Source organism: Anguilla rostrata, chromosome 18, assembly GCF_018555375.3.
Source record: "Anguilla rostrata isolate EN2019 chromosome 18, ASM1855537v3, whole genome shotgun sequence".
In the NCBI taxonomy this organism is placed as follows: Eukaryota; Metazoa; Chordata; class Actinopteri; order Anguilliformes; family Anguillidae; genus Anguilla; species Anguilla rostrata.
In genome coordinates, this window is record NC_057950.1 from 7,930,646 (window position 1) to 7,945,891 (window position 15,246).

Below are 15,246 nucleotides of genomic sequence, written 5' to 3' on the forward strand. Positions count from 1 at the left end.
CGCGACTGGAGCACCGCAGTCTCTGCACCGGGGAGCTCCACCGCCACCGTCCGCCTCGATCGCCCATCCCCGTGGGGCCGTGAGACAGCCGCGGCCCGTCCGTCCATCCGTTTGTCCTCTCTCCCGCCCGCCCGCTCTGGAATGCCGAACTGATCCCGACAGCTGAGCAGGAAAAAGATGGACAACAAGCCTCCCAGACACTGGAGAGATCAGGGTACCTCGTCTGCCTTCTCGCCTATGGCACCGCTTGTAAAAAACCTTATTCGTACTGGGCTGGGGAAGGGTGACAAGTTTGTTGTGTTCCAGATGGTTTGATGCCGTTACTTAGCGATAAACTCCAGATAAACTATTTACGGTTTGCGAGCGTTCAGTTTGAAAGGTTGGCTGGATCTTGGCTGAGGCGGGAGGGAACATCGTCTTTCACTGTGGGCTGCGGTGTTTATGTGACCACAGGGAGAATCTGCTGGCCACCGTGTTGCCTTTTCAGCTCCGGTTAAAGCTGGCACCACAAGAGGGATTTTTTTTTACTCAATCTTTTAGGGAAAAATCACTGTGTGTGAGCTGCTCGACCTTTGTACAGGGCTCTCCTGTATCTTGCTGTGCATATGCACTCTGTCCAGGTACACTGGGAGCTGGTTAGGGTTGGGTCCAATGAGGCGTTGATTAATTTTCAGACTTGTTCACTCTAATAAGTGCTGAGGACGTGTTGTCTAATGTGTGCGATACACAACGAGAATGTTCCTCCAGCATCTAGGGAAGTCCAGGCCAGCAGGCACGAATTGGTTCATGTTTAGTCTTGAATTGCAATCTATAAGCACTGTCTTATTTATGCTAGGCAATTAAATAGTAATAATAATGGTTTGCCCTGATTGTTGAAATTAACCCTGCTGGTGTTGTACATTCTGCCATCTCAGGTGAATCAAAAACAGTTCAGCTAAAGATATCGTTCTACCAGCAGACGGTAACATAAGACCTTCTCGCGGTCTGACATTAGCGGCTTCAGTGCGTGAGTGTGTGACCGTCTCCTGACGAGCAGGCATTGCCTTACCCACTGGCTCTTGTGAAGAGCGCAGGTTTAAAAAGAGAAGCGGCACATTGCTGTTAAGCGCTGTATCGGAACCGGTCTGCGAGAGGCGCTGGCGGTGGAAATGTGGCTGTGTGTGAAGCATCCAGGACTGGGCCCTGTAGACGGAGTGGGGTGGGCTGTGTTTACCTCACCGTTAGGGCAGGGCTCTACAGTGCTCATTTGCTCCTGAAAATTGATGTGTGTGCGCTACCTGGAAATATAACTGAGGGGCACATCTACTAAGTGGGATGCATTGATGTGCTCCTAAACTTTCAAACTTAGGAGCACATGTGCTCCTCGGGGGTTGGGTTGGGTTGGGTTGGGTTGGGGGGGGGGGGTGGGATTGGGGAATGTTAGTGTTGAGCCCTGTAAGGACCCCATTGCAACAAAGGGTCCACTTGTAGAAGATCTGTGTCAAGGATCAGCTGCCTTTCTGGTTACATAGAAAATTGTGGGAAAGGGGAAAACCAAGATGGCCGCTTTGAAAGTTGTGTCTAAAGACAGCTTGCTAGCTGTGACAGACAGACAGACAGACATGGAGAGAGTAAGAGAGAAATGGAGAGGCTACATGCATTCATCTGGAACCTAAGATGAAATGGTCAGGATGTGGAGTTGTGGACTGGACTGAACCGGCAAGGCAGAAATAATAATTTCCATGATATTTTCATATGCATGGGGGGAATTCTTCAGCTCGCATACTAGACCAGTAACAGGCCTCATGAACATTGAATCTTAACTAGATCTCTCCATGGGTTATAGAAACCCTTAGCACTCCCCAGTGTACAGGTTTAAGACACGTCGAAGTTAGGCGTGGTTCTTTTCTTGGAGAACGTTAAATTGGTGGTTACACAGTTTCTCATGATTTCTTCATTCAGGAAATGAACGTGAAATATGCAGCCAAATCATCGGGTACCTTCCTACTGAGCGCATAAACCCGTTCTACCTTCTACCTACCCATTCGTTCTGGAAGGTGTCCCAAGTTTTGTATTATTATTTTAGTTTATATGGCTTCATGTGTCTTTACCATTCCGTCAAAATCTTTTTCTAAGTGTTCGACCAAAATGGCACGTACTTTTGCCGTTACTGAATACTGAACCCTTGTTTCCTGAAACGTAATTCTGTCACATTTAACTTATTTTTCATCATAAGTGAATTATTTATTTGGCATGCACGTTGTTTTCCCATTTGCTGATGGTTTAAGATCAAAGAATAACGCGCTGCCCATGATTTTTAAAAGTTGGTGATTGATGCGCTTTAGCCTATTGTAGCGGACCGCAGTTTGTGTAATGTAGCCTAATACTGGATCCGCTATTTGATACAAGCCTACTCTTCCGCATAACGAAACGAGCATATTTTATTGGCCAGTATTTTAGAGCGTTAACCCTATAATCTAGTAAAAGCAGAGCCGAGAAATAGACGGGAAATTAGGAAGTATTGAACAGCGCTGCACTGAGTTGCGTAGCTATATCAGAAGACCTCCAATTGACCTAGCAGGAAGTGGAAAATATCCGCCCTCTCTGTCTCAGCCGCGCTTGGAGCTGGTGCACGAAAACAGGCGCAAGATGGTTGCCAAGCTGGGTTAGTGCGATTATTTATTCCTTTGTTAGCCGCTGTAGTGCGGTTTTCTGCATCCTTCCGATTTATGTACGGTCGACGATTTTCTCGCTGTAGTCTGGGGATCTGACGACTGAATCTTTTCGTTCGCGGCGTTGCAATGGGCCGACTGTGGAGGCCCGTTTCTGTCAATGTGAATATCCATGTTGAGCGTGCTGTACGATAACCAGGACTTGCGATGACAACAGGAGACGAATGCGATTTATAGACCCTCTCTGCAGATATCTGATATATGACTTGTATCGCAAAGATATAATTCGAGAAAACGATTATAATTGGATGAAGATCAGTACCTAAGTCACAGCTGATAATGCTCGGGCTATTTTTAGCTGAGCCTGTGGCGAGCTCAGGCAGACCAAATGTAGAAAGACCGTTCGGAATGAGGGAGGTCCGTTACCTATGTGCATTTGTTTTAAACAAAGGCATGATAACTGCGTTCGCTATGGGTTATTTAACGTAATGTATGGAAGGATTTGATTTTAAATGTTCTTTGTGCTAGAAGCAAACGCCTTGGCGCGTGTTAAATGAGTTGCACTGAATTTTTAATAGGCTTGTGAGAAATGACAGAATGCCTGATTTAACAATACTTAGTGTTGCTTGCGTTGATTACATGGGTTGCGAAAGAAATTGGGTTGAAATATTATTAGCTTTATCTTCAATTCACTAGATGGAACATCGGTTGCAGTGCTTTAAAGTATTATGCGAATGTCGTTTTGCTTCCAGTCTTTTTGTGATTGGGAGATGGTCCAATTATTTATTCAAATCCACCATATAAGGAGAAGCTTTTTGCAATGCGTGTTTTGCTGTGTAACATTTTTGAAGGGTAAATGGCAATTTCTCGAGAGCATGAATAGCAAGTTTATTCACATTGCCAGCCTAGAACGATATAAATGTGCGCCTGAGGCATGTGTTTCTAAAATTACGTCATACCCACGATAAGTAACGGATAGCTGAAACCGCTATTGCTCCGCGTTGTCGAAGTCTTTTCCCTGTCAAAACGAAGAGCGGGTAGGTGGGAAAGTCGGATTGTGTTACACCCCTAATCGTAGTCTGACCCATGAGGAATGAAAACCGTGAATTCCCACCTCGTCTCCCTGTCTGAAACGTTAGGAAGAAAACGCTCCCTTTTTCACTTGGTGTACACCTAGAATGAAGGTGTATTACGTAATGGAGAAAACGATGTTAGCTTTGTGCTAGAACTTCGGGAGCGCTGTTGGCTACGGTGTTAACATGAGTGACCTTAATGCTGCAGAATGCAATGTGGCTATTTCGGTAGCACTGGGGTATCCTTACAGTGTCCCTATAACCTGTGTAGGGTGTCATGGCAGAGGCTTCTCCCAGCGTGGGGTTATTGTCTGTGATCTGGCGGGGCTTCAGGGTTTAGTCTGTTGTTGATTTAAACTTGAGGTGCTCATGCAAGTTTAGAAGAGGACCACTACTGTGAAGTTAGGTACACGCACACACTCATGTATGTCCTGAAACCTGCAGTTACCAGATTTTTAATGCCTGGGAAAGATACCATTATAATTTCAGCTGGGTTAAGTTTCACAGACAATGATAATGGATATATAGATAGCTATGGAAAATAGGGAAAAGTTTATCATTGTGGCTTTGAGGTTTTATGGCTGTTTGGCTGTGCCAAGCTGTAGTGTGAAATCTGCCAATTCCACCCGTTTCTGTTCCTGTGCTCATGGTCACCTTCATTATGACACATGGAAGAATGTTTTGGGTGTCTGACAGACCCCCCTCCTGCTGCGTGCTCACCCCCTCCCCCTCCTCTCTACCCCCTGCAGTGGTGGATCTCCTGTACTGGCGGGACATTAAGACGACGGGCGTGGTGTTTGGGGCCTGCCTCTTCCTCCTCCTCTCCCTCACCGTGTGCAGCATCGTCAGCGTCTGCTCCTACGTGGCCCTCACTCTGCTGTCCGTCACCATCGCCTTCAGGATATACAAGGGCATCCTGCAGGCCATCCAGAAGTCCGACGAGGGGCACCCCTTCAAGTGAGTGAGCGGGTCGTCCCCGCCCCTGCCCTGGCCCGCTCCAGCTCGCCACAGCACCACACACCCCCTTGACCAAAACATGTTCCTTGCCCCACTGCGTTTGCCCAAATACTCACTTTTACTACTTAAATTTTGCCTTTCAGCAGAAGTTTCTATACGTGACAAATTGCAAGGCTGGAAAAATGGTGCTAGACCTAGAGAATGACTGTTTCAGTAAGAATATCAAAGCTAATAAATATATTGTTTGAAATTGATGTATGAAAATGCTGTGGAGTGTTAAGAACTTTCAACTTGTAGAACTTTCAACAGAAGCCAGGATCTGATGTTTAAAAACTCAATCCCATCCATTCATTAAAATAGCATAAGGGACATGGCTTGGAACACAGTCTTTAGCATCAAAATTTCAAAAAGAGCTTCTGTGCACAGAAATATGTGCCGCCACTTGATTTGTGCAGAAGCAAACAGCATTTTGACCTGGAAGGTCTTCATCATGTGTCTTTAAAACTCAATCCTGCATTTTTAATTGGTGTACAGTGCATGGCTTGAAAGTCCATTCTTTTAAATATTGGAATGAGAGAACTCAACCTAACCTTTAACTAGGCCTATTTAAGACCATAAATATGTGATTAGATTGTTCTTAACTAAGCAATCCAGTGATGATGTAACAATCACTACTGGTAATTGAAAGTAATGGAGTTCTAGAATACTGAACACTGTTCAAGGGGTTGAATGGCTTAAGGCTTGGAAAAACAAACCTTGAAATAAATAGCATAACGGAATGTTTGATTGGCTAAGGGACATGGCTTGCCATGGTACAAGCTAGTGCAGGACTGCTCGAGCCATGTGCAGCTCGAGAGGTGTCCCTTGGCTGTGGTCTCTTGGTCATTTTAATGCTAGCTTCAGGGAGCCGCTGTGTCCATATTGGATGTTAATCGTGGGTTTATGATCTTTCGCTCATCCTGTTGATCTTCTCATAAGTAAAGATAGATGAGTGCAGGTTCTAATTTTAATACTCTTATAAGAGTCTCGGTCAGAAATCTGAGGTGGATGCGGACTGTTGAGCATTCAGTCAGGTCAGGCCTTTAATCCAGGGGTGTAACTGATCTATGTTGATGCATTTTGCTTTCGGTGTAGGTGGCTGCTATTCCCCAGCCATGCTAACGGCTAGGTGAGCTAGCGCCATGCCGGCAAGTTTCCTAAGTTTTCCAGAGCCCCTTCTGGGCTTCAGCAGGGCCTTTCAACAGCCTCAAACCAATGCTCCTAGCCCTTCCGATCTCCTTGGCCCTCATTGGGCCAGCCTCGGTGAAGGTGGCGGGCACATGGCCGGGGTTATCTTTATCATAAAGTAAAGACTTTAGCAATGTTTTCATTGGGCGTGTGATTTTTAACACCATGGGATCGCTGTGTAGGAGGGGTTTAGGGTAATGCTGGTGTCTCTGAGGCCTGATGGTGGAGTACCAATCAGACCAGCGAGCTTTTGGCTTTAGGCAATGACCTGTTGGAGCTCTAGGCCTGCCCTGCCTGACAGGATGTGCGGTGGACCAGCAAACCAGCGCCGAACGTGTTTAAGACCGTTAAAAATGTAGAAACAGGCTTTTCTTCTGCTTTTTATTTCCACTGTGGAAAATGATGTAAGGCTCTCAACTCAGGCTTACGTTAGAGTTGTGTGAATATTTGCCAAATATTTTATTTTTAATTATATTTTTTTCATTTGATGTCATGCATCATAAAAATGCCCAGCCTGCATGGGCTTATAAGACACCATTATTTTCAGAAAAACAGATCAGAGATATAATAACCAAATAGGGCTGCATCGGTCATAGAAAGTAAACGTTTTTAAAGCTTGTGTTAATTCATCCTTCTACGAAACGCTCTCAGAAATCTGGTCTCCCTTTTCATGAATGGCCCACAGCTCTTGTGTGCGTGCGTCTGTATGTATGTGTGTGCATTCATTTTTGTGTGTGAGGGAGAATTGCGTTTGGTGAGCAATGAGCTCTAACACCTTATCTCTATTCCTGGCAATTGCTTGGAAATGCCTCTGTTACATTCTCACCAAGGGCTCGTAAAGATTTATTCAGCCGGGTTTTTCTGAGATTAAACCAAGCGCCATTTAGCCTTTAAGTGGCTGGAGATTTCCTTGGGTTTGTGTGGGTAAATCCTAAGTATTCTTGCATTGAATTGTAAGTAAAGCACTCTTAAAGGCAGCCCGTGTACAAGCATTGTGTGCCAGACCATGCACTGGTAAACTGAGCTTTTCAGAGCGGAAGCCTATACTGCAACATTATTCAGTATGGAGTCATTTCAGTGCAGCCCGCCGTGCGTGCATGCTTAGGGTAGTTAATGGGCTGTTGAGGTGTGGTGTCTTGCACTGGGTAAAGGTCTCTGCACATTGATAATAAAGCGTCTAAAAGTGAGTATAGGTCTCTGCACATTGGTGGTAAGGTGTGTTAAAGTGAGTATAGGTCTCTGCACATTGGTGATAAAATGTGTAAAAGTGAGTATAGGTCTCTGCGCATGGATGATAAAGCGTCTGAAAGTGAGTATAGGTCTCTGCACGTTGGTGGTAAGGTGTGTAAAAGTGAGTATAGGTCTCTGCACATTGATGATAAAGCATCTGAAAGTGAGTATAGGTCTCTGCACGTTGGTGGTAAGGTGTGTTAAAGTGAGTATAGGTCTCTGCACATTGGTGGTAAAGCGTCTGAAAGTGAGTATAGGTCTCTGCACGTTGGTGGTAAAGTGTGTAAAAGTGCCCCCCCTCCCCCCTGCAGGGCTTACCTGGATCAGGATGTGGCTCTCTCTGAGGACATGGTCCACAAGTACAGCGACTTGGCCCTGGAGCGCATCAACGTGTGGATCGTCGAGCTGCGCCGCCTCTTCCTGGTCGAGGACCTGGTGGACTCCCTGAAGGTAACACCCCCACCCCCCCTCGAACACGCCTGCGTTGCCGCGCTACCGTTCCACCGTAGCTGGGCCTCAACGCCCCCACTCTGTTGAAGTAACTTGGCTCTTCTGCTCCATGTCCTGCTCAAGAAGTGCTTTTGTCCTGATCACACTGTAGCATTGACTGTGGGTTCTACAGGGCTGATATGGATGTGGGGCCTGTATGGCTGATATACCTGCAAGGCTATCCCTCTGCACAGCAAAGTCCAAAATTCTACCCCCTGCTACCCCTTGTTCTTCATTATTGAGCCCTGCCAGGTCCTCTGTCTCCCAGGAGCCCTGGAGCTCTTCACTGGGCTGCCGTTAGCATACCGAGCGTGACTAGCGCTTCATTACTCAGAGAGGCCCAATCACACGGCTCAGCGCTAATCCGGCGGCCGAGTTCTCAGGCCTGCCCTGCTGGAGCTCTCAGCTCTGGATCGCTCCCAACATTTACAAAAACGAAAAGTACAGAGAGTGCAGTCCAGTAGCACTGGGTTCTAGGGCCGGTCTTGGCTCCCTCTGCCCTCTTGCTGTGCTCTATGGCTGTTTTTTGAGGCTTGTTTTTGGTGGCAGGCATTGGTCCTGGAGAGTCACGGCATCTGCTGGTTTTTTGAAAAATTGTCTCATTGAAATTCACAACAGATTGCGGCCCTGAGTGATGTGAGTTGATGTTCTATAGCCGACTGCCTTATTTGGTAAAGCACTTGCTGGGGAGCAGCGAACCCCAGCAGGCCCTGTGGATCTCCAGGACCAGGGTTGGGGACCTCCTTGCTCTGTGAATGCTGCTTAGTGTTTGGACTCATGGAACCTTCCGGAGTGTGTGGGTGTGCTTGTGTATTCGTATGTTTCGGTGCCGTTTTGAACTTGGGTTTGGTGTGGGGTGTGGTCCTGGAGCTCCTCCCTCTGAGGATGGTGCGGTTACTGAAAGTGAATGGATCGCCTGTAATGAAACATGTTTTTATCTGCATAGCTCTCTGTGTGCGTGTGTGTGTGTGTGTGTGTGTGAGTGATGGTAGTGGTGGTGCTCTTATGATCCTCTCAGATCGCTTTCTCAGGGTCCGCCTCTCTGGCCTGAAATAACTCTGCTGACCACTTGTTTATCACTGGACCTTTTTCTGACCTCAACTGAGCCCTCTACGCCCCCCCCAACACGCACGCACACACACACACACACTTGCATACATACATAATGCTCCCACTGGGGTGAAGTAATTGTGACGAGTTCAGAATTCATATATATTATTCCTTATGGGTTTTATTGTGAGTATAAAATACTGGTTGCATTGGCTTTGGGCTTCTAATCTTACTGAATGTGTGATTGTGTGCGTGCGTGCGTGTGTGTGTGCGCATGATCAGCAGTGGGCCCCATGTGAGAGGTTTTGGGGGAGGGTGGTCCAGCATAATGGGCTCATTGTTGGGCAAATATAGAAAACTGAAAGACAGCCACCCCCCTCCCCCCCCCCAGAACCCCCTGGAGGAATATGTGGGGGTCTACAGCCATGTGTGTATGTTTGTGTGTGGTAGCTTTTGTAATGGGGATATATGATGCTGGGGGTGTTGTGTCTTCATTTGTGTTTCTGTGAACCCTAGAGCCCTGTGATCTGCTGGTGACCTCTGGGTTAAGTTTAACACATGCCAGAGTTCTTTTTGTGGTGTTCAGTTTTTTAAAGGTGTTGAAGAAAGCAAATCTTTTTTTAGGAAGCATGTTTTACTTTAAGGACAGCTAGTGTCTGTCTGTGTGTGTGTGTGTCTGTGTGTGTCTGTGTGTGTCTGTGTGTGTGTCTGTGTGTGTGTGTGTTCTGGACGAGCTACTTTCGAATGCATTTGTCGGGTTCCATTTTTGATGCGTTGGACTGAAGCGGCTCCTGACCTATAGAAGTGAATGATGATGCAAACTGGTCACCGCATGCAGCTTCAGAGTCAGATCAGAGGCGCTGCCTGGTGCCTGGATGATGGCCGGCCGTCCATGCAGAAGAGAAACAGAAACTTGGCGTTAGTTCAAGCTGTTCACCCATTTTAAAAACAAACTGACGTTACTGCCTAGTCTGAAACGGCTCCGTGCTTCTTCGTGACGATGCTGTAAATCCGTCCGTCTTGGCCTCCTATTGTGACAGTGACCCGCAGGGCTTATTTTTTTATTGGTGTTTATGCGGCAGATATTTTGACAGGACAATGCTGAGCTGTACTTGCTAATGAGAAACCGCGCCGCCATTTCCGCTACGGCACGTTTCACCTCGTGTGGGGGCTTTTTTGAACTGTAAGGCACCTCACTGATACGCCGGGTGCATGGAGATCAATTTAAAGCAAAGTATTTAGTTATCTCATTCGTTGTGGGAGTGAAAGTGATATATCACCGCTACAGGGTAATACAGATCCCATCTCCGACAACTCATCGATGTCATAGACATTGATTTTGCAATGATCTATGGGAGCTTCATGCTTCATGCATTTTTTTGGCTACAGGTTTAACTCTGGTCCTGGAGAGCCGCAGTGTCTGCAGGTTTAACTCCGGTCCTGGAGGCCCGCAGTGTCTGCAGGTTTAACTCCGGTCCTGGAGGCCCGCAGTGCCTGCAGGTTTAACTCCGGTCCTGGAGGGCCGCAGTGCCTGCAGGTTTAACTCCGGTCCTGGAGGGCCAGGAGTTGTGACGATGACAGTTGTAGTTACAGACTGTAATATGATACTCACCCCCCACCGAGGCGCAGAATCTTTAGAATGATGCAGGGAAACGTGGCGGGGACGTGCGTAGCGTAGCGTGGCCCCAGCGATGCTGCGGACTGGCCGTGTAAGGACAGGGCCGACGGAGTTCCTGCGTGTTCTGCCCGGCTTCTCGAAGGCCTGGAGTCCCGCCACGCCCGTAAATAACTCCCAGCAGCCCCCTGGCTGTCTGAGGAAGGCTATCTTTAGAGACGGGGCGGGGGCGTGTTACGCGCCTCTAAAAGGACTGAACGTCGCTCTCGCTCAGCTGCAGGAGGTAGCGACTGCTAGCAGCACGAAGGCTAGCTGGGGAGATTTTGGGCCTGCCCAGCTCTATTACTGACACCACTGTTTAATCATTAACTTTACACTCACTGCAGTTTGTCTTCTAAAAAAAAAAAAGATTAGTTGGTGTTGTAGAACTTAAAGTCCCACCACACACAGACTGCTATGGGTCTTTATAAAAACAAAGCAACTTCTCTGTCAGTTTCATAGTTAAGTCTGAATTGACAGGAGGTGGGCAAGAATATTGATTAATTTTTTTTGTTTAGAGTGTTCCTATATTTTAATATTGGATTGACACATCTTAATGGATCATGGAGCATTAAAACTGCAGCTTCTCAGAAGGCTTAAGTCCCACAGTGCCCTTCAGAGTGACCTCCCAGACCCAGCTGTGCAGTTTCTCCTGGTCTGTCTCTAGCACAGAGATATTCAGTTCTGTACAGTTTCACCTGGTCAGTCTCTGGTTGTCTGGCAGGAGGGGAGCCTGATTTGCATTTTTCTTTGTGGGAACCATGTGGTTTATGTCAAAGCAGTGCTTTAATCTTTTGATCAATACTCCTGTTGTAAATTATCCTGCTTTGTAGTAGTCTGGTCATCTGTTGAGAGAGGATGCTCCTTTGCGTCACCTGCCTAAAAAGCAAGTTACGATTGATGGTTCATTGCAATGGTGAGGATTGGAATGCATCTCGCAGACTAGCTGTGTAGCGAGTTGCATTGGCTAGGTATTGGCTAGAATTGCAAGCAAAATAAGGTCACATATACCACTGAGACGCATCTTACTGACTTTGCTTCTGATTTCTGTCTCCAGGGTGTCAAATGGATTTGGGCTCAAACATTTGTAGGGAAGTGTGCTGGATGTGACAGGGCCTGGCAGTAACATTCAGAATTTCTCTCTCCCTTGCTCCATCCTTCCCTCTCTCTTTCTCTCACCCCCTCCCTTCCTCCCTCCCTCCCTCCCTCTGCAGTTTGCTGTGGGGATGTGGGTGTTGACCTATGTTGGTGCCTTGTTCAATGGTCTGACTCTCATCATCTTGGGTAAGTGCAGTCATTTCTTACGTTTCCATGGTGCGAATTGTGAAAAACATGTCAAATCCTTACATCAAAGGCCAGCTGCATAGTTTTACAAGATTAGAAATTCAGCCTTGTTAAATCTGTAGCTACACTGGCATAATAAAAATCATGGTAATTTCTGTTTGTCAGTTTAAACAGGAATCGATTGTGTTCTTATTTCAGCCCTTTTGATAAAGAAATAGTGGCGCGGAGATACAAGATATTCAGTATCTGCAATCAGAAACTGTGTACACTGTTTTTGGATGAGGCTAAAAGGTTCACGTGTTACAAGATTCAGTGCATTTAATTTGTCAGTGAGAAGGTGTTCTGTGCCGATGGCAATCTCGTAAACATCTATGATCTGTCTCCACAGGTGTAAAAATAATTGGAGAGGGGGCGGGTATACAGTACTGCCGTCAGTGCAGAACAGTGTTTCACTGATGAAAGCAAAATGCCAAAACAACTTTCAACCTTACCATAAAAATTTTGAATGTAGATCTTCTGAATGCACTTTTGTTGTTCAGAAATAATTGGTAGCAGAAGGATTTTGTACATTCAGGCACACATGCTTGTCAAGGGCTTAGCAGGTTGAGTTTACAGGAGTTTACATTTAAAGCAGTTTAGCAACCTGAGTTTATTAGAGTTTAGCATCATAAGCTTATAAGAGTTTAGAAATGTAAGTTCATTAGAGTCTAGTGGGGCAGGTTTGCTCGATGTTGCCGGGGTAAATGTATTAGTTTGGCAGCCTACGTTTATTAGTTCAGAGATGTAAGGTAGCGCATGTTGATTAGTATGGTCGTGTAAGTTTGAGTTTAGTAGCATGCGTTTATTGGAGTCTAGTGGCGTAGGCCTATGAGTTTAGTAGCTCAGGTTTGTAAGTCTTCTCGTTGTGGCCTTGGGTTATAATTCAGATTGAGGCAGGAGTTGGAGAAGGCTCTGGGTGCCCATTCCAAGGAATAGGCGCACTGGGCCTTTGTTCCGGCCGGTTCGTGGTTATGTGTATTGTAATGTTTTGTGTGTTTTGTGCTAAACTTGGTTCTCTCCACTTCCCCCCCTCCCCAGCTCTGGTCGGAGTGTTCAGCTGCCCAGTTATTTATGAGAAAAATCAGGTACGTATTGAGACTGCCAGGCACTGGAAGATCATGCTGTGAGAGGACCGTGATGTTCTAATGAGATCACACGGTTCAGAGAAGTTCAGTGTCGATGTTTAAGGTGGAGAATTCTGTGGCCAAAGTTTCAAGTCTGATTGGGCTGAGTTCCCAGCTTCTTTTTATTTTTGCATTATTGACAAGAGAGAACAAAAAATGTCATGCGATGCTTTGCTTATTTAGTTCTTCCCACATTTAGCTGTCTAGAAGCTAGCTGTGCTGTGTGTTCTAAGGTATTTTTCTTCTCCAGAAACAAATTGACCATTACGTGCAACTAGTAACCGGCCAAGTCAAAGACATCGTTGCGAAGTAAGTGCATTTTCTTAGGGTCGGTGTTGTTGGAGTATCATGTTATTTATAATCAACATTACTGTTACCGTTATTGAAATTTTACATTCCATTATATTTTTTGATGTACATTCTTAGTTTTACTTTAGCTTGAAATGCGAAGTTTAGACTGCCATTGTATCTGGACATACAGCATTGTCAATGTAATGCCCCTGTACTGCATAAATAGCCATTTTTGTTACCCATTCTTATATAGCAACTTGTTTGATTAGCATAGTGCAGCTTCAGTTAGAATCCACTGTACTAGACCACCAACTGCAGCTATAGTTGTTATAATTGCCATTTAATGGGTCTGAGTAGTCCTTCAAGCAGTGGTAAGATGTCTGCTCTATGTGCATGGTTTGCAGACAGATTGTTAGCAGATGTCAGTGTTCATAACCGATCGGGAACATCGAGGTGTTTTAAAAGGCTCATGCTATCATTGAAACCTGCTGTGGGGCTTCGATAATGGCTGACGTTCCTCATTTTCCCCTTTTCTTCCGCGGTCAGGGTCCAGGCCAAGGTCCCGGGACTGAAGCGTAAGGCAGAATAAGGATCGGATGCTGGAGCCCGCATCTCTGGGACGTCTGTGGGAAGGGGTGGGGTGGTTGGGGGTCAGGGGTCGGGGGTCAGGGGTCGGTAACCCTGCACTTGTAATATTCACATCTTTCAACTTTCCAGTTTAACTGTTCTCTAGTGTTGTGGGAAAACTAAACTCGTCAGCCTGTCACTGGGTCTTTTTCCACCTGCTCTAAAGTATTCTATGCCACTACACGAGAAACTGAAAACTTTATTTATCGTGTTTAAAACACTGGGGTTTGCCTTTAGAAGGAACAAAGGAGAACTACCAATAGGAGCAGAGATGACTGAGCACGCTCTGTCCGGGCCAGTAACGTACGGAATCATGGTGTGCAAGCAGAGGTGGTGTCATTTTTTTTCTTTTCCTTTTTTTCACCCACAGTTTGTTCAATTTGACATGAAGGATGGTGGCAATTTATTTTTTAAGGGGGAGAAAAAAGAAAGAAAGTTTGATTTGGTACCATTATGGCAAGAACTGAGTACCTAAACTGATTTTTTTTTTTTGGTATAATAAAAGCAAATATAGTGGTTATTGTGATTTTACTGTTTTATTGATTATGTAGTGTTTCACAAAGAGCTTGTAGTCTTGTTCAGCAGCTCCACAGTGCTCGGCATCACGTTTCCAAAGCCCACCGCCCGCTGTCCCGTACACCTTCATGCTTTCGCGTACGCGTAGGAACATGTAGCATTTCTGCGGTAAAAGAACATTTTTACTGTGCCCTGGTGGCCCCATTGCAGCTGCCGCCTCAGACTTTGGAAGAACACGTTTTACAAATCATGGAACTTCAAGAAAGGAAAAAAACTAAAAACTCTGCTGTCTAATCTGTGGATCCACTATCTGAAGCTGTGGCGACCATCTGAACTTGGAAACGTGAAAAGCATTTGTTTGTCATGCAAGTAATTGTGAATGGAAAACTTCATGCAATTTGTGATGAGTTCCGCTGAGAACTGTCTGTGGATGCATTGTGAAATGTAAACAAATACCAATAAAGCTAATAGACAAACGACCGTGTGGTGCGCTTTGTGGTGGGGCCAATTTTAATGAGGGCTTCGGGATGAGGTCACAGACTGAAGACCCTTATGTTCGTCACTGAGGTGGAATATAATCACCCCCTGTAGTGATCCACCCGGGCTACTTAACTCCAGGTCCTGCTCCAATACTACACTACCTCAGGAAGTAGCTCATCGGTGAAATCTGGTGGTGCAGTTCATGGCTGGAGCAAATGCCTGCGGACACTGGTGCCGCCAGGACCTGGAGTTGAGCAGCGCTGCTTTACACCAGTGGTTCTCAAACTCGGTCCTGGGGGACCCCTGTGTATGCTGGTTTTCATTCCAGCCTCAACAGCAATCCCAGAATTTTAACAAGCGCTTCATTTTTCTTAATTAGGTGCTTTTCATGTTTTAGAGCTGGGGTCCCCAGTCTTATCCAGAAAGGGACAGTGTGGGTGCGCACACCTGATCCTGATTCTACTAATCAAGGTGCTTAGCAATGACTCTAGTGATTGATAAGTAGAATCAGGTGTGTGCACCCACACTGGCCCTTTCTGGAACCCCAGCTCTAA

General features: G+C 46.1%; 1 protein-coding gene across 8 annotated transcripts in view; it reads left to right on the plus strand.

The window, feature by feature from the left end:
• LOC135245299 (reticulon-4-like) overlaps positions 1 to 14,688 on the plus strand; it is a 29,861-nt gene extending 15,173 nt beyond the window's left edge. For 5 of the 8 annotated variants that reach the window (XM_064318276.1, XM_064318279.1, XM_064318277.1 and 2 more), the window contains 6 exons: positions 4,474 to 4,681; positions 7,450 to 7,588; positions 11,546 to 11,615; positions 12,693 to 12,739; positions 13,029 to 13,087; positions 13,616 to 14,688. In XM_064318276.1, coding sequence (XP_064174346.1) covers positions 4,474 to 4,681; positions 7,450 to 7,588; positions 11,546 to 11,615; positions 12,693 to 12,739; positions 13,029 to 13,087; positions 13,616 to 13,658 — 566 coding nt within the window. In that variant the 3' untranslated portion in view covers positions 13,659 to 14,688. Of the gene's footprint in view, positions 1 to 11; positions 215 to 2,404; positions 2,645 to 3,044; positions 3,103 to 4,473; positions 4,682 to 7,449; positions 7,589 to 11,545; positions 11,616 to 12,692; positions 12,740 to 13,028; positions 13,088 to 13,615 lie in introns of those variants that run through there. The other 3 variants (XM_064318282.1, XM_064318283.1, XM_064318281.1) reach the window with 3 other exon arrangements.
• Positions 14,689 to 15,246: the final 558 nt, after the last annotated feature.